This window comes from Micropterus salmoides, unplaced genomic scaffold, assembly GCF_014851395.1.
Source record: "Micropterus salmoides isolate LMB-PRFRI ecotype aquatic unplaced genomic scaffold, ASM1485139v1 Ms_hic_scaffold_16, whole genome shotgun sequence".
Lineage (NCBI taxonomy): Eukaryota > Metazoa > Chordata > Actinopteri > Centrarchiformes > Centrarchidae > Micropterus > Micropterus salmoides.
In genome coordinates, this window is record NW_024040707.1 from 6,931,264 (window position 1) to 6,950,041 (window position 18,778).

Sequence of the window (18,778 nt, forward strand, 5' to 3'; positions counted from 1 at the left end):
CATTTGGGAGTAATTTAAGGAATAAAAGTCAGACTGGGGCATTTTTAGGGTCGCGAGAGGAGGAGGAGGAGGAGGAGGTGTTTTGGTAGGGGGTGTTTTCCCCAACTACGCGAGCAGGTGTCACTCATTTCTCATGGACCTCGGTGGCAGCAGTCCGCGATATTTCCAGTGTGGATGAACACAAGCTGCTTCCTTCACACTCAGCGGGACTCTCCAGCGGGGAATTTTCTGACCGAACTTCACGCTTTTTTCGCCGTCTTTTCTTTCACAACACCTGACGGATGTTTGACTCATATAAATATTCATTTTGTAGTAAACTAAGCGGAGGCGAGGGAGGGGAAAGACTGCCCCTTGCAAAAAAATAACTTCACGTGTAAAATGTGAGGTAGTATGTGCACAGCGTCCTGCTGTACGAGCTGCTTCAGTCCCGCTGACAACGTGAAACCACTGGGCAACTTACTTAATCTTGGAGACTAAAACCTGAATTATTATGGACAAGATGAACTTTAAAATTCATTGCATTCTAGTTGTCTTCACTTTTTATGTGCAAGAGGGATTATCAAGGGATTATGAAGCAAACCTTGGAGCAAATATTCTTTTACAGGTATATTTTACTTTACTACTTTACTTTTTTCAGTTGTGCGTCAAAAATCATTGAAGGTTACACTTTATTGCTTTCTGAAACACACCCCTCTAAAAACCCAGGCTGAATTAATGGAGGCAAGAGGAAAGTGTAAAAATATGATTTCAAAACTTTAGTTTGTATAATAAAACAAGACAGAACCATACCTCAGTCACAGATATGTGGTAGAACCATTTGTCTGCAAAATGCTGTTCATGACCATACTTAAATTAAAATGTCAGTGTTACCAAAAGTTAGCTTTTTGCAGCTGCAACAGTGGCTCACAGTGGCAGAACATAGTCCTATATTTTCTATAAATAATGTGATTTTTATGTTTCCACTATAAAGGGTTTCCACTCCTAAAGTTATTTGTTTATGTTAAATTCCCAGCAATGACCAGGATATGTGGTAATCTATTGACACAGAAATGACTTGTGTGCAGAATTAACGTTTGAGACCAAACCGTGCAAGCCTCACTGGCCCTGTGTACAGTGAAAGCATGTATTTCTAGTTCCACTTCCCCTCCATTCATGAATGGCTTTGATTCAGACTATTTTGACACAAAATCCTGACCCAATCCCTCACATAGGCAGATTGTTTAGATTACTTCAAATGGAGGCATTTTGAAATATGGTACTAATATGTGGTATTTTGCTATGTTAAAACTTGTAAAAATTACCCTGCACTTGATTAACTTGATGCATTGTTTCTTTTCCAGAGAATAAAACGTCAAAGTAAACAAACAAAACCAGCGGTAAGTTTGTTCACAAGTTACTGTCATAAAATGTGTTACATAAAATGCCAAATATTCATCTAATTGTTGGTTAAGATTTGAGCTACCCATGCCCCAAAATATGAGGTTCTCAATTTCGTAACTTCTGGTAAATATGGATATAATATGAAATTTGACATTCATATAAAAATAGTACCCTTGGAACTAAATAAAAGCTGTGTACTTTGGTCCCGGTCTTTCCCTCCATTGTATAACTACAGAACAACTTTCACAGAAAGGGAAACAACCATCACCACATCTCTTTATCATCAGTAGCTCCACTGTGGTTTCCCCTCAGTTTGCTTCTGTGTTAACTGTGAAGCAATCCCCTGAAACCATATAGTAATTCCGTTTGTATAGCACAAACCACAGCTCTCCTAAATACCAGTAAGCTGGAGGACTGATGTAGCTCTCTTCCTCCTGCCTGTCGCCGCGACCTGCAGTAATGTGGCTGGTCCTGACCAGATTGGTCTCAGCAGGCGCCGCCGTTACCCGAGTAAACAAGAGGAGGACAGAGAAACCATGCAGGGAACTGCTTTGTGTTGTTTCACTGACTCGTCAGAGAGATGCAGAGCAAACTGTGATATGAGGTGGAAAAATAACAGGTTATGTATAATATGATTTTGTTTCCCGTCACGGTAGGACAGTGGTTTTAGGTAAGCTTCAATTGTTGTCTGCCATAGTCACATCAGTGTATAAATGTTGTTTGAAACCCGAGTTGTGATCTGTTTGGATGACTCCATCCTTTCTGGATCTAAATAACTTTAATCCAGGTGGCATCAGCCCACTAAGACCACCTTTTTGCCTACAGTGGATCACACTGATGTGTATTGTCCCTCCTAGTAAAACTGTAAAGCTGTGCTGTGATAAGAATCTCATGTGAATCCTCAACTTCAGTCCTTTCTCCTCTGGCCTCTTAAGTGGTTTATACATGTATTTGTGATATCACCAGCTCAAGGTGACAGACTACCATGTGAAGTGTTCAGTGGTGTCCCGCTATGCTGTTACAACAGTTCAGAGTTCAGTATGGAACCAGCTTCCCATCACCAAGGAAGCTGCCTTTGAGGTGGACCTGACTTCCTCTGCTTTCATCTCCAACTTCACCATGTAAGTCAGTCCTACATTGTCTTGCACTGTCCCTCTCTTAGCTACAGTACAGTGTTTTCACATTGCCACTTCCTGCATTTGTTTATCAGTGTTTTTTAGTGTCTTTTCATTTCCTTTACTCCTAACATAATCGTTATGAAAGTCAGGAAATGCAACCGATTGTCTCACTGTGTTTCGGATGATAATGTTTTTTTGACATTACAGCTTAAGTAAGTTCTTGCCTGTAGAAATGATTCACTTTTACGGTGAAACATTTAAATAAACAAAAGTAATGTTCTTGTTAATGGGCAGAATCCAGAAATACAACTTCAGAGGAATTATGTCAGGAAGTAGAATTCCGGTCCAGAGGACATACAGAATTTGATTAGTAAGAGGGTTGCTGACCACTCTCCTTCAAAATGCTAAATATAAACAAAACAAATAAGTCAACATTGCAGGCCAAACACCAAGGCTGGAGTTGGATTTGGGAGCGGAAGCAGGTCAGGAGGAGGGGGAACCTGAGGGCAGATGAATACCAGGCTTTGTAAATGTAAGTCAAAGTTAATAGAGAAAATGATGGAAGTTTGCCCAGTCTCCCTTTTCTCCCCTGCACAGTTTACTAAGGCAGCCTGCCAGTTTAGATACTCTACATACACATCTACTGTGTGTATGCGTTCCTACATGGAGGTGGATGTAGACTTAGATTTTTTAAGTATGTGTGAGTCTGGAACTTGTACAGCTTTTTATAACCTTCACATATTTCTTTCACTCTCTTTCACTTCTGTCTTTTAGGGGCATGCACACTTACACATACATATTTTCACACGAACACTCAGAACCTTTACAGCCATCAGCACATCACCAAATACACAGAGGAAAAAAAAGCTGTGGCAAATGCATTGCGTTAGTTCTCTGGCATTTCTGTGTCGGAAACTAAGAACTCTGTGTTCTGTGTGTAGGCCACTGATGTACAGCCATTCCTGAACCCCCTCAGCCAGCCACACACACAAATACAAGCGCCTCCGTTTTCCACTCTGCTCTCTCGTGCCATTCTGCTCTCTTTCTCAAACAAGACCCGCTTCAGGCCTGTGGGTTTATTTTAGTTATTCCTTGATGTTTTTTCTCTTTGCATATATTTTTTCAAAGGACTTGACCTTAATTTAGCACTTTGCCACGTGACATCGGTGGTCACAAAAGTCTAGGAAGTGTACTGTGTGAACTGGATCCCCATTTAAGCAGTGGTTTTGGTTGGGATTTTTATGGGTGTAGCATAGCGGCACTCCCTCAGAGCGTCATCGGCCTCCAAGATCTCTCTTTATTAATGCTGTTTTTAGAGGGAAATTACTATTTTCCACTCACCCTGTTTATGACCCCACCTCCCTTTCACATGGCCCAAACTCCATTTGTAAAAAAGCATGTTTATGAAGCAGCTTTGTGATAACTCTGAAAAGACAGGGAGCAAAAGTAACTCTTGCTCAACAACTCAATGCAGGCCAGTCGTGTTTCTGAAATATAATTCGGCTACTGTGAGTCACACAGAGAGCTGTTTCTTCCTCTTTTCTCTATCCTATCAGCACCTCCAACGGCAAGGTGTATGTGGCCCAGGTGAAGGAAAGAGCTGCTGCAAGGAAAATCTACGATGCTGCTAAGAAGCAAGGAAAATCAGCCGGACTTGTTGCTACCAAGTGAGTCCCAATCAACATTTGTTCTTTAACTTCTCAGGGCACGTAACATGATTTTCTTAAAGAATCACTTGCAGTGTCATGCTGCATGTGTAAGAGGACATTGACATCCAATCTGATATTGTGAGTTTTTCTTCTTCTTTACACTGCAATGTTCCAGAGAGAGGGAGATTGAGAAGTTTCGTGTGGCAGTGAGTGTGCCTTCAGGAACTCGGATGTTCTTCTCCCTGACCTACGAGGAGCTGTTAACTCGTCGACTTGGCCGCTATGAGCTCAGTTTGGGTCTGAGGCCGGGACAACCTGTGCACAACCTCACGTTAGATGTCAGTATAACAGAGAGGACAGGGATCAGTTTCATCAAAGTCCTTCCTCTCAAGACAAACCGACTGCTCTCCAACACTGCTCAAGGTGAAAATGTCAGTTGACAATAGCAGAATGAAGGAATAGTTCACAATTTGGGAAATAAGAGTATCCACTTTTCTGTGAGCATGAGAATATTGATACCACTCTTGAGTCTGTATAGTAAATGTGAGGATACAGCCAGCAGCTAGTTAGCTTGGCTTAGCAAAAAGATTGGAAACAGGGAAACAGCTGGCCTGGCTCTGTCCAGGTAACAAAGTCCTGTTGTCACCGTTCGACAGGAAGTCACTGTACCCAGCCAAGAAATACTACATAATCCCCCGTAAAACCACAACCTGTTATTTTTACACTTTTTACGGATTGTAAGGGGTGCTTTGGGTGCTGGTAGGCTAATGATCTTCTCTTTGGACAGAGCCAGGCCTGCTGCTTCCCCTGTTCCTAGTGTTGATGCTAGGCAAAGCTAATCAGCTTCTAGCTGGCTTCATATTTACCCTGCAAACATGAGAGTTGTATCAATCTTCTCATCTAACTCTTGGCAAGTTCATTTCTCACAATGTCAGACTATTTCTTTTCACTATTAATGGAAAGGCTCTAGATCATTACTTTAACCATTTTTGATTTTTGATACTACTTCATGGGCTTAACCATGAACTACTTTCCTACAGGTGATGCAGATGCCCCTGACTCCACTCATGTTGAGCTGAATGCTGGCTGTGCTCGAGTTCGGTACAATCCCACGCTACAGCAGCAGAACAGCATCTCCTCCCAAGGTCTAAATGCAGACTTCATCATTCAATATGATGTCGACCTCAGAGACCTCATGGGTGAAGTCCAGGTCAGGAGTATATTTTCATTTCTGGCTTGTCAAATACACATGAGTGTGCATGTTTGTCACAATATAAAATGTGTTTTTGCTAACAGTAAAGGTTTTTTTCTCCCCCCTTTATTTTGTATTTTTGCTCTCTCTTAGGTGTATGACGGCTACTTTGTGCATTACTTTGCACCCAGAGGGCTTCCTGTGGTCCCTAAGGATGTTATATTTGTCATAGATATCAGTGGCTCAATGATTGGCACTAAGATAAAACAGGTAAAGTGGACAAACCTCATGGACTCCCCATGGCTAGAGTTACTGTTGTAAAATGAGAGAACATAACAATATTCTGCAAAGATAATGTGGAATTGCTGTCAATAATTCTATTACTTTCTGTCAGTAGACCAAGCAGGCCATGAGCACCATTCTCGGGGACCTTAGAGAGGGAGACCACTTCAATATCATCACCTTCTCAGACAAGGTTCACACTTGGAAGAAAGGACGAACAGTGCGGGCAACTCGGCAGAATGTACGAGACGCCAAAGACTTTGTGAAGAGGATTATTGCAGAAGGATGTAAGTTGAAATGTGATATAGTCTGAGCTGTGGCATCGTAGTCAAAGTCAATGCATACTTTTTCCAACTACCTTATTTATTGTTTGTTCTCTTCCTTCAACACTGATCCCCGTTGTTCCACTTGTTTGTATCAGGGACCAATATCAATGCAGCTCTGCTTTCTGCTGCCCAGCTCATCAACCCTCCATCCTCTGCCTCTTCCAACCACCTCTCATCCCGACGTGTCCCTCTGGTAATTTTCCTTACTGATGGCGAGGCAACCATCGGAGTAACAACTGGTGACACCATCCTTAGCAATGCCAAGAAAGCTTTGGGCTCTGCCTCTCTGTTTGGCCTTGCATTTGGAGATGATGCAGACTTCCTCCTCCTGAAACGCCTGGCTCTGGATAACCGAGGCGTGGCTAGGATGGTGTATGAGGATGCAGACGCAGCCTTGCAGCTGAAAGGCTTTTATGATGAAGTAGCCAGCCCTTTGCTATCAGACATCCAGCTATCATATCTAGATGATCAGGCATTTGACATTACCCAATCCCTGTTCCCGAACTACTTCCAAGGTTCTGAGTTGGTGGTGGCTGGGAAGGTCAAACCCGGGGTCAAAGATTTAAAGGTATCAGTGTCTGCCACTGATTCAAAGCAACGTGTGAAGTTGGAGAACGATGTGTTGATTTCCCAAGCAAAGGGGAATGGGAGTGCAGATTCACAATACTGTTCAGCTGGCTTGGAAGGAATCTCCAGCTTTGTGCACCGTCTCTGGGCATATTTCACCATCAAAGAGCTTCTGTTGGCTAAACTGAACACTACCGACCCTGCAACTCAAAGATTACTGGCAGACAAGGCCACCAACCTATCCCTCAAATATAACTTTGTAACACCTGTCACTTCTTTAGTTGTAGTTAAGCCAGATGCAGATGAAGCAGCCGAAACTCCAACAACAGCAAAACCCACCACAGTAGCCACTATAACCACGACAGCAACGACAACTGCTACCACTAAAATATCAGCTGCTGGTGCAGCAAAGAAACCCAGCTCACCTTTTAACACTAGGCCTAACAAAACAAAACCAGATCCTCCTCAGCCACCTCCAAATACAACACAAACTAAAAAAATCTCATTGCCAACTTCCACAGCAAAAACAGTAGTTTCACCATCCAAGAAAACCACAACAACCTCAAGTCCCAGCTCTGTCAAAACTGCTCCAGCACCATTCTCTGGTAAAAAACCCACTCCTTCCCAAAATGAATCCAAAACCACCTCTCCTCCTCCTGCTGGTAAGATACCCACCTCTCTACTTAATGCTCTAAAAACAGCAGCACCCCCAGCACCTGGAAAAGTCTCCACCCCTCAGCCCAACGCCTTGAAAACAACCACTCCCTCAACAACCACCACACTGTTAACATTCATCACCAGCACCTCACCTCCACTCAGTTCAGTCAGAACTGACCTCTTACCCGAGCGACCCCTTACCCCACAGCCCAGTACAGAGAGGACAACCCTCCCAACTGTGCACTCCACACAGGCAAAAAACAGCACCACATCTGCTCATCAGCCTGAAATCCCCACTGGTCTGCCCGAGCTGCCGCTCACCTCCCCCACCCCAGCACCAGCTCCGACCGTGGAAGATAACAACACAAACTTAGAAACAGACCGGAGCATCGCCACCTTTGTGTCGGCCACCTTTGCTCCGATGCCTGGTGTAACAGATGGGCCACAACAGTGGGAAGCAGCAGGGTTTCTGGGTAGGTTGTAAACTCCGTTTTGTCTGCCGTTCACTGAGTCGCTTTTCTGTGCCCTGAGTTATACACTGAATATTAAGGGTTCAGACTTTGGTATATTTATTCCTGATTGAATGTTCTTTATCTCTCCACTAGATGTCTCTACTTTCATTCAGAGAAAAGGTGAAATTGAATTTTCTCTTTATATTGCAGTGACAGATCACATTTTCTGAGCTCTTAATTACACCTTATCTGGTAAAAATTAATTCAGATGTAATTAGGTAGGCTACAACTGTGATATGATGTGATGTATGATATTCTATCATAATCAGAACTGAATATAATTATTATCTTGTATTCTGTCTCTTATAGATATTGACCTTGTCAAAGGTGAGTATAACTAATGCTTTTTATCCTGCACTCCCTTTAAAAACAAAATTCCTTGGTGAGCAGCAGAATGTGTCCTGAGCGTAAGTTTGCTTCCATTTTCCAGACTATGATGCAACCTATGACTATGACTACGATCTCAGCTATGATGCCTGTAAGTTCAAAAGGGTCATTGGAGTACATTCTGTCCTGTAGTTGCTTCTCAGGCCTTAAATGTATGTTGTTGTATGTTAAATACGTTTTCTGATTTATTTTTAGGGGATGATGATTCTTCCGACACAAGATCGCTTGGTAAGCAGTAGGCGTAATTTAAAGCTGCTTGTCTTAAATAACATGTAATTTATTGTAGAGATACTGTTTGGAGTATTTGTCCAGTCCTGTCATTGGTTTCAGTGCTTTGGAGTGACGGGGTCTGTCCTTTAGTTGAATGTCTTGTGCTTTTAGAACCTCCATCCAGATTAAGAACTGTCCGGGTCTTCTCCTCCTCAGGTCAAGAACCTACATTTTATTCTTTTTTAATTGCACTATGAAATTCATTTTTATATTTTATGTATTAATGCTCATTGTTGTCTGTTGTAGTTGATGGAGATCCTCATTTTGTGGTCCAACTGCCAAAGCTGCATCAGAACCTATGTTTCACAGTAGACGGCAGGGCTAATGATGTTCTCAGACTGTTAGAAGACCAAGAAAGAGGTTTGCTTAGAAATAAGATCTCTTGTTTCAGTCAAGTGTATAAATGCACATGTTTTACAATCAACTAACACGTTACTACACCTGTATTACTAAACGTGTGTTCCCTTCCTACCCGAGGAATAATTGTCGATGGCCACCTAATGGGGGCTCCCTCCAAGCACGGTGTAGAAGACCGCTCCCGAACCTACTTCGACCAGCTCATCATTTCCTCAGCCTCAGGCGGCTCTGGTGACATCACAATCACCCTCACATTGGACGCTGTAGTGGTGGAAGGGGAAGGGCGGGATAACCTTCCCATCAATCAACAGGGATTGGTGACGAGGCAGGGTGTGACGGTCGCTGTGGACAACCATCGGAGCTGCTGGATCGAGCTGGCCAAGGGTGTCCGGTTCCTGGTTCAGTTCCACTACTATAAACACCCCAGCTATCTGCAGATGGCTCACCTGGGTTTTTACATCGCAGATGGACGGGGGTTGTCTGCTTCAACCCAAGGCCTACTGGGTATGTACACATCAGCCATTTACTGTCAACGCTTACTGATGCCACTCATTGTCCTTCAGTGGTAGAACAAGTACTCACATCATTTACTTAAGTAAAAGTACAAATATAATAATGTAAAAATACTCTTTTACAAGTAAAACTACTTAATTCAAAGTCATACTTAAGTAAGAACTCAGTCAAGTGTCTCAAGTATCAAAAGTATTCATTCTGCAAAAATAATGGCAGATATATTACTATATATGACATTATTAGATTGTTTATATTACTGCATCAAGCATTTTACTGTAGCTGGTTAAGGTGGTTTGCAATCTAGGGATCAGGCCCCTCAAAGGGTCACAAGAAAAATGTGAGGGGTCATGAGATAATTAATGTTGAAGAAATATTAAAGGAGAAAAAAGTTGTGCTATGAAAATTGTTGCTAATGTTTTGGACTTTTCTCTAGTCTTTGCTTTTTTTTAATGAAATATTGGATACATTTAACTTCTTTGGGTCTAAGACTGTTATTAAAATGATTACTTCTAAAATCTTAAAAAGGAAACTTAAAAGTAACTAGTAACTACAGCTTTCAAATAATTGTAGTGAAGTAAAAAAATACAATAATTACCTTTGAAATGTAGTGGGGCAAAATATAAATTAGCAAAAAATTGTAAGTACAAATACTTCTGTTTAATAAGTACAGTACTTAAGTAAATGCTTTTAGTTACTACTACTATTCTTAGTCCACCGCTGCTGTGCTTTATCTGTCTACAGGCCAGTTTCAGCATGCTGACATGAGTGTAACTGCGGTGAAGGATTATCCAGATGGAAGTGTTCACAAGGAGGTGATATTAGCCAGGGGGATCCTCAGGTGGGGATCAGAGCACATGCCAGTCACCTTGCAAGATAAGTCGCTGAAAGATACGGTGCGGAAACGCCACACAGGCAAGTGCTGGGTGGTGCCCAAGGCAGAGGTAGAGAGACTGCTGGGTCATCCATACGAGAGCTACGTGGTGGATCATGTGTAATTCTAGCTGAGTCGGCTCCACCTTGTTGCCTATCTGCTGCACAGCTCAGGTCACAGCAATTATGGTGGCATAGTTATCGTACAAAGCATGAGCAAGCACTGGGACTCCATGAGGCTAAAATGACATGTTGCAGTGACTGAATAAAACTGTCTAATATTCTGTAAGGAGCAGTGAAAAACAGGTGTGGTTGTAAAAGCGGGAAAGAGGGTGTGTAAGATTAGAGACTACAGGGAAAGTTGCATCTAAAGGAGTAATGAAGACGTACAGTTTGACAAATATAGTGACGGACTGAACGATGCTGTTGTTCTCTGTCACTGAATTTGAATTGGATTCAAGGTCTGGGTTATTTATCTATGAGAGAAACATAGATCATGTATCTATGTTCTCCTGTTTGCATGGCAACCACAAAATGTCCATTTGTTCTGCAGCAGTTTGTGTCTGCTTCAAAATGTCTTGTACACAACTTCAACGTTTATCAGATTATTCTTATATTTCATCATGGAATGATGATTAGGTGAAACCAGATTCTTCTACTTTAGAATCATCTGTAATTATTAAAACTGTATCATTGTGTAAGTTATATTTTTAGTACAAGTGTATATAAAATATTATTATATGTATGTATGTATGTATGTATGTATTTATAGATAATCTTCCCAGAACACGTTACTCACCTGGATGTAGTGATTGCATCCTCAAAAAGTAACAGAAAAACAAAATCAGGGTCTTTCCAGGTTTGCCATGTGCTTTTTATTTTTCTATCATTTCATTCATAGTTTAATTCATTTTATTTGTTACACAAGACATTAGGCATTGTTCACGTACTAGTGATCAAACAAGGACAGTAAGTTTTCTACTACTCAGCCTGAAGTATTTCTTTTGTCAATTTTAAGGGATATTGTCAATAGTGGTTATCGAAAGGCCAAACTGGATGGAAATTAAAACAGTACAACCACACATGAGGCTTTTGTTTTCAATAAATAAAAAAAGAGTGGACAGTATCTGATGCTGAGGAAGGGCAGGGGAGGGAGGTCTTCAAATATATCTATGTTCAAAGAGTAAACTGTTTTCCAGTTTTATCAGATAATATATTTCCAGGATGACTGTAGAACGATGCACAGTGAGAAGTGAATACATAGCTGTATAGATTTTGATTTCAGCTCCATGACTGATGTTGTTATCCTTCCATCAAAACCTGTTTCTTAGGAATGCTACTGATGATATTAAATCATGATGCAACACTGGAATGTTCACTGAATAAGGTGAATATAACACATGACACAGCAAATAACAAAAACAAATAATGTGAATTTGTGTGCATCACTTTTAAAAAACCCATTTTATCCTCCTAACATAATCTAATAGCATAGCATATTCAGCATTTGACATAAACCTTTCAACAGTACGTCAGTGAAATTCAAATAAATAGAGCATAACAATAAGACACGTCGACACCTGAAACACGCGATAACTTTGTTTAGAGTTGTTAAGGGATTTGTCGTGGTGGATGAAGTGAAATGGAACTGCTTCAATGTTTAAAGGAAACGACCAGTGCGTCTCATCTGTTTGTTGTTGTTGTTGTGAAACAAGCCGTGCCACAGATCAATCTGTCTGTAAGTGAGTGTGCACTGCAGAAATATGAGGGACTGCCTCGGCTCAGGTGTACAGTAACAGCCTTGATTTGGTAGGAAACAATATCCCTTCTATAGTATTCAGTCAGATCTGCAGATCAACATAACGCTACAAACTGTACTTCTAACATTGTCAGCAACGTTTGCCAATAACAGCAACACCATTTTTGGCACAAGACTGACCTGCCACTAACAGTTAGTTGAAACAAAGCAGTCAATTTTTGAATAAGACCCCAAATTAAGGCTACAACCAAATAAAAGCATCTTGGTTCATTCTTGTAGGGGCGGCACCAGAAACTGTGGCTTCAAACCTTTGCTACAAAGTCTTTTAAACTTATGGGAGTATCCAGCTTTTTGAACTTTATGACAACTACAATTTTTCATAGGATTTAGTCCCTAGGGGAATGACTCATCTAAATGACATACACAAGGGTTGAAACAACCTAGACACAATCTGGTGCTTTCACTATGAGCCGAAATTTCAGTCTTCACCATCTTCACTCGAAAGTGAAACCTTTCAAAAGTCAAATCCAAAACATTCCCCACATACATTCCTTTCCCCGTGGCACACTTCCTCGCATCTCAACAAGTATAGTTTGCCATAATCCATTTGTTTTCCTCATCACTCATTCCATATCTTCCAGAATACTTCATAGAAAGTCTCAACACTAGAATATCCTCTCCATACTTCGTTTGCTCCTGACATTCCCTTTTAAATGTTCAACTTGAGGACCACAGTTTCAACCTCAGATCTGTAAACTTCATAACTTCAGCCAGTGAAATGTGCACCAAATATATAGAAATAAAACTCTTCAATAATTTAAAATGTTAGAAAGTAAACTATTCAAATTCAAAATTCACACAACAGGGATAAACAAAGGAATCATTTTTTGGAGGGGGGTTGATGACAGTTAATAGCCACTGGTTAGCTTGCCTGCTAGCATAGGGAACACAACAGCATTGCAAAGTGAGCACTATCAGTTGACAGAACAGCCTATTTATATGTAATTTTTCATCACATTGTTTTTGCCTGACCAACAGATTTTGCCAAAAGGAGCGACGTCTTTTGTAGTAACACAGGTAAAAGACCAAGTAAAGAGAAAAGTGAAAGCAGGGTTGACAGGAGCGATGCGTGGAATGGTCCAGCCTTCATACCGCAGTGTCATTTGAGTCTATGTACAATACTACTGTGTGTAAAAGATGCATGCATGTCAACTGGAGGTGACCCTTCCAGAGGATTCTACACTAAGCCATTACAGATCACTCATGTCAGAGCTTGCAGTTCACACCTCTCAGTGCTATCAATCTTCTATCCACCCAGCTTCTGATATGAGGAGAAAGACGTTACAGAAAGAATGAAATGCTTTGAAAATCGTCAACAACAAGTAATAAATTCACCTCTAATGATAATATTTAAGACATGATTATACTGTAAATTCTACAATGGAATGAAAGACCATATCAACCCTGCTTTTAGGTGACAGAGAGAGAAGGAGTGTGAGTATTTGAACAGTGTGTGTGTGTGTGTGTTTGGGAGCATTTTGAACGTACGTCAAGAGAGAGAGGGACGTGAGGAAAAGGAGGCAAACTGGCTGAGGGCAGGCAGATCCCAGAAGCACACGCTCGCCCCCCCATCCCCCATTTTTTTATAGCAGTGCTCAGGCAGTCTCAGCCCTTTACCAGCTCTGCCGGCTCTTTTGCCCCTGTTTTCGCCCAGCCTCCTCTCCCAGCCCCGCCCTCTCTTGGAAGCCACCTCTACCGCTCACTGCTCATCCTCTCCAAACACATCATTCTGTTTGCGCTTCATATTCTCAAAGTCAAAGTCGCTCCCGGTCATGCGTTTGTAGATGTCCTTGATGTCGTTGCAAGTGGTCTCGAAGTGAGTGGTGGCATCATAGGACCTTGAGGCAAAGACCTGGGACAGATAAAGTAACAGGACTGAGTACAGCCATGCTCTGTAGGGCTGTATTTGAGCAAAATGCTAACATCAGCATCAACTTTAAAACCTCTTGGTGTCGATAGAGGAAAAGTCAGGGGATCATCAAAGTCATTAGGCTTCATCCTCTTGGGACCATGAATGTACAACATTTCATGGCAATCCATCAAACAGTGAAATTTCAGTCCGGACCAAAGTGGGGGACTGACTGATCGACAATACCATCCATAGAGCCACAATGCTAGCATACTATGAGCACCATTTATATGTACTTCTCAGGAATTAGCTTTTTATAGTTGCAATGTTGTTTGGGAGAATTTCTCTTACCTGGCTCTCAGTTCCATCATCTGTGGGCTCATAAAGGTCACTAATAGCCACAAACCTGTCAAAAGAACAACAAACTCCATTAACAAAAGCTAGTTACTAATCACAAGACTTCGTACATATTTTTAAATCGTGTTATCATCGTGTTTAGTTTCACTGCTTGTTTGTCAAACCATAAATGCATGAAATGTTGAAATGCTAACTTTTGGTCGATGGGCTCCAGCAGCTCCAGGGCAGGCTCTATCTCAGCCTCGGGCTCACTGGTTTCCACTGTGGTGCTGACGATGGCAATGTACTTCCCCTGGGCTGCCACGTTGTGAGCATAAGAGATCATGCACACGTAGATGTCTGGAGAATTGACAAAAGGGTCAAGTGGAAGAGAAAGTCAAATCAAAGATACCAAAAACCTGCATTCATTTGGGGTCAGTGGAAACAAGCTGTTAACACATTACTGATATACCCTTTAAAAGTTTATATGGGGAACTTGTTAGCCAGCAGTTGCTTATTTACACACCCAGCAGATAGGGAGTAACATTAGCATTTATTTTGAGTTGTATTTCTGGCCACCTGATGAATGTAGGTCCAATACTCACTCCTCTTTTAGCTCTGTCTTGGTCTGTACCAACTCCTAAGGTAAATATTTGGCTCTTCAGCTGTTAAATGTACCACTATATTCACCAGCTAGTTGCTAACTGTAGCTGTTATTGCCTGGCAGGAAGCGTACAGTGGGTTTTAGGAACCTTTTTACTGAAAACAGTCAGTAGTGTCTGTAAACAACCTGATGAGAGCCGTAAAAGTGAACAAGAACAGTAAAGTTGTGGATCAGAAAAGCAAAACAATGAAATCAAAGATGATAAAACACTGTAGAGTTGAAAGAAATCACTGTGTCGGGTTAGTTTGTTATTATGAGCAAACCTTTTCACATCAAGTGGTCAAGTGATCCATTGTTAATTGAAAATTGATTTTAGCCAAGTTAAGAAAAATATTAATACGTTAACATTCAGCATGGACGCTGATGTTTTTTAGTTATTTTGCTAAAAGCTATGTGGGAACTAAAATTTGCACATTTCTATGAAAGAGTATAATTTAGAAAAATGTATTACTTGATTTGTCCCCACGAGAGTGCTCCTAGAGCTCCAGGGCTTCAAATCAAATCAATTACATTACAGAAAACCCATCTTTGTTATTGATTTTACTGCTCCAATATCTAAGAACTCCGTCAAAGTGCGCTGTACCTTTTAGCTGATTTGTTGAACAGTGACTATGATCCTTACCTGAGTTGCGGTTAACCTGATTCTGAGGAATGATGATCTGGCAGGAGTTGGCGTCGTTAGTGTTTTTGATGGGGTGGCTGAGGACGCAGATCACACGGATCACCTGACCCGCCTTACGGACGCGGTCTGGGATGTAGCTGGGGTCGCAGATGAGCTGCTTACAACGAGCCACCTGCAGCAGGAATGAGACAGCGAAGCAGCGTTTCAAAGGACTTAACTTTCTTATCCCCTCCGGGTGAGTATATCTGGGTGAATAAACTAAATGGCATTGTTAAATTTCCTTGCTGTACCTCGCCCTCAGACTTCACTCCAATCACATGGCCACCTTCCATCACTATCTCATCCACTGGTTTGTTCAGCATGTAGGTCCCTCCGTAGATTGCACTCAATCTAAAATGAGAAGTGAAGAAAAACTGTTAAATCATGGAGTGGGTTTGTATTGCAGTATTTATTATTAAAGAATAGCTGTAATCTAAGTATTATAGCACTATATAAATGTTTAAAAAAAATAACCTGGCAAATCCCTGCGGCAGCTCTCCCAGACCATACAGCGGGTAGAGATAGGGGCTCTTCCCATACCGTGCCAGCGATTCGCTGTACAACTTGATACGATTGACCGTCTCCAAACAGGGAACATCAAGATAGCTGAAGGAGATGAGAAAACAACAAAGTAAGATAATAAATAGGATAACAGAAAAAGCAGTTAGATAGTACATTGAAGCTTTATTAAACCTTCATTAGAGCATTATCATCTTTAGACATGTTAAAATTATTAATGCAAAATTCAGCAATCACGAGAGAGACACAAGACTTGATAATAGGTTTATGTTTGACATTATGCTGTTGGTTCTTACTCATCTGTCCTGTAGAGGGCCAGGGCGTGGCCAGTGAAGTCAATGACATCCTGGCCGAGGTCAAACTTCTTGTAAACATCTCTCATCGTTGTGGTTTTGGGGTCCACGCCCTCAAAGGTCTTGGGGTCATTCTCATCAAAGTTGGCAACAAAGACTAAGAATTTCCGAAACCTTCGCTTCTCAAACATTCCCATCAGATCTGGAAATTCAAACAATTGGTGATTACTTAAATGTGATTTAAATACTCTACTCTTTGTTTATTAAGTGTGACGAAAGGTCTCAGAGCGGCTTACTTGAAGCTAGCGCCTCAGTCTCGGTCGACGGCACCTTGTAGATCTTTCCTCCTTTGTAGACAAAGCTTCCCTCCACTACTTTAAAGTCCAAGTACCGTGTCACTTCTGTGTATAGCAGCATCTTCACAAGCTGACCTGCGATCACACACACAAACAAGTCACATCGTTATTTGTCATTATTTGTCTTTAACCTTCAGCAATCAAACATTCTGCCTTGATGGCATCAAGACAGAGAATACCACTTCACCCATAAGTAGTTAATTCATTATTCCTGTAATCAGTAATACTAGGAACAAATCGTCCAACTATCTCCTCTGTATATTATGAGTTATGCCAGAGAGTTTTATGGTGATACATTCATTCCTTTATGTTGAAAATTAGTGAAGTGGGACTGACCGTTGGCCATGAGGAACTTGGGGATGAGGTCAACGTTCCAGTCCCTTCCTCTGCCCATTGACTCAGGCGGGCTATCTGGAAGATTGAAGCGCTTGTACAGCTGAGGAAAAGGACAGTAAAGAGAAACATAAACTACATCCTGTGAGGCTGAAATCTATGAAACTGATCTAAATCTAAAGCATTAAGGAGGATAACATGGCGAGCAAATGAAGACAATAAAAACAGCAGCTGGTGCACAATGGCACTGGAAGTAAAATGAGATGTACTGAGGGACATAAAATATATTGATTGGTTTTATAGATCCCAGGAGCCCTTTACCTCCTCCAGAGGGGTGATGGAAGAGCTCTCGCCACCATAGTAGGGGTTCCTGTCCATATGCAGAACCTTTTTCCCATTCACAGACATGATACCGGACAGAATGCATTCCTGCATAAAACAAGATTTAATAGTCAACATCAGTACTATCTACATCAATATGAAAATGAAAGGACAACAATTAAAAAAATTGAGGGAAGAGGTCTGTCATAAAGAAAGGGAGAGATTTAATAGACATAAAGGGAAGTTGAGAGGGTTTGACAGAAGGCTGCAGGGAAGACATAAACGGTGCGCGCATGCGCGATTAGATCGTTTCACCCATTTATCTACTGTCAAAATAATAATAATGAACATAATATCGGCTACATATTTAATAATGTGTATTCTTAATATCAATATCCGAATGACATTATCGCATCATAAATTACACATTATTATGAGTGAGAAAAGGATATTTGATACCTTTTATAAAACTACCAAAATGTCGACTTTTGCGCAAGCGAAAACACAGATTCTTATCACATAAAATGTATAAGGCATATTTCTGCCGCATTGGGTGTGATAAGTGAGGGTAATTACGGCGACAGTAGCAGCAGTGAAAGGCTCAGTCATTTAATAAACCCAGGCCTGCGCCAACCTCAGGATGGAGGCCTGTCTATGGAGAGGGGACCATGACACACGGGGGTTACGCCTAAAAGATGCTACTGGCTGTAACACAACACTGATCCGGCTGTGAGAGCAAGAAATACATTGTTCGATTCCTGTCATGCCCAAGCAGGTCGACTGGTGCAATTAGCGACTTTTCTAAATCTCTTATCACAATTATCTAATGTCACAAGCGCACAGGGATGCAAGAGGCTTTCACTTCTGGGCTCGGATAGATGGGAGGATATCGGGCCCATAGTCTGGCTAAAATAATCATATGGAAGTTCGCACAATTAATCGTTTTTTTGTTTTGTTTTTTGTTGCTGCGCAAAGCAAATGAAGCTTGACTACTTACTGTGAGTCCGGTGCCCAAAACGATCACATCATATTCCTCATCCATGTTGTATCACCGCCTCTCCCGTCTCGCCCTCTTTTTGCCTTGAGAAATGAAGGGTATTGAAGGAAAGAATGCCAGTGAGTCCACAAAAACGGGGATTTGGCTCCCTTTCTCTGCCCAAGTGCTTTAAAACGGCTCGCTAAAAGTTAAATGTTATTTATTAATCATAAGGCATTAATGACCAATGGAGTATAATTTCCACACTGTCACCGGCGAGGACGACCAAAGATGGCCCTGATCGTGTAGCACTCTAGAACAGGGTGAGTGCGCGTCGGCAAATAGTGCGCATCCTCCTTCTCTCTTCCTTTCTAACCAAACAATGGACTCAAACTAAAAAGCTTGCTGTAATAGGAAACACGGACCTGTGCTGCTTTATTGAACGGCTGCACACATGTTCGGTTTCTTTTTAGAGTTTAACTTGGAGTTTATCATTTTTTTGGTAATTTAAAATACGTTTTGTCCAAGTCTGTGCGGTCTCTATTTCCTTTTCTATCATTCCTTTCCAGTT

At 41.4% G+C, this 18,778-nt stretch overlaps 2 protein-coding genes across 2 annotated transcripts; one reads left to right on the top strand and one right to left on the bottom strand.

Annotated features, from left to right (window-relative positions):
• The first annotated feature begins 128 nt into the window (after positions 1-128).
• itih6 (inter-alpha-trypsin inhibitor heavy chain family member 6) lies at positions 129-11,162 on the top strand. Its single transcript, XM_038722337.1, has 17 exons — positions 129-604; positions 1,341-1,376; positions 2,347-2,501; positions 4,055-4,165; positions 4,323-4,570; positions 5,188-5,357; positions 5,493-5,609; positions 5,737-5,908; positions 6,043-7,644; positions 7,777-7,803; positions 7,993-8,010; positions 8,114-8,161; positions 8,266-8,298; positions 8,452-8,496; positions 8,587-8,700; positions 8,818-9,201; positions 9,952-11,162. The coding sequence occupies exons 1-17, from the start codon at positions 491-493 to the stop codon at positions 10,203-10,205; spliced, it is 3,648 nt and encodes a 1,215-aa protein (XP_038578265.1). The 5' UTR covers positions 129-490; the 3' UTR covers positions 10,206-11,162.
• Positions 11,000-18,523, bottom strand: gdi1 (GDP dissociation inhibitor 1). The gene is made up of 11 exons (XM_038722341.1): positions 18,229-18,523; positions 17,232-17,339; positions 16,914-17,013; positions 16,518-16,652; positions 16,225-16,423; positions 15,884-16,015; positions 15,661-15,760; positions 15,371-15,542; positions 14,300-14,444; positions 14,100-14,154; positions 11,000-13,751 (listed from the first exon to the last, which is right to left on the bottom strand). The coding sequence occupies exons 1-11, from the start codon at positions 18,271-18,273 to the stop codon at positions 13,599-13,601; spliced, it is 1,344 nt and encodes a 447-aa protein (XP_038578269.1). The 5' UTR covers positions 18,274-18,523; the 3' UTR covers positions 11,000-13,598.
• Between the last annotated feature and the right edge of the window lie 255 nt (positions 18,524-18,778).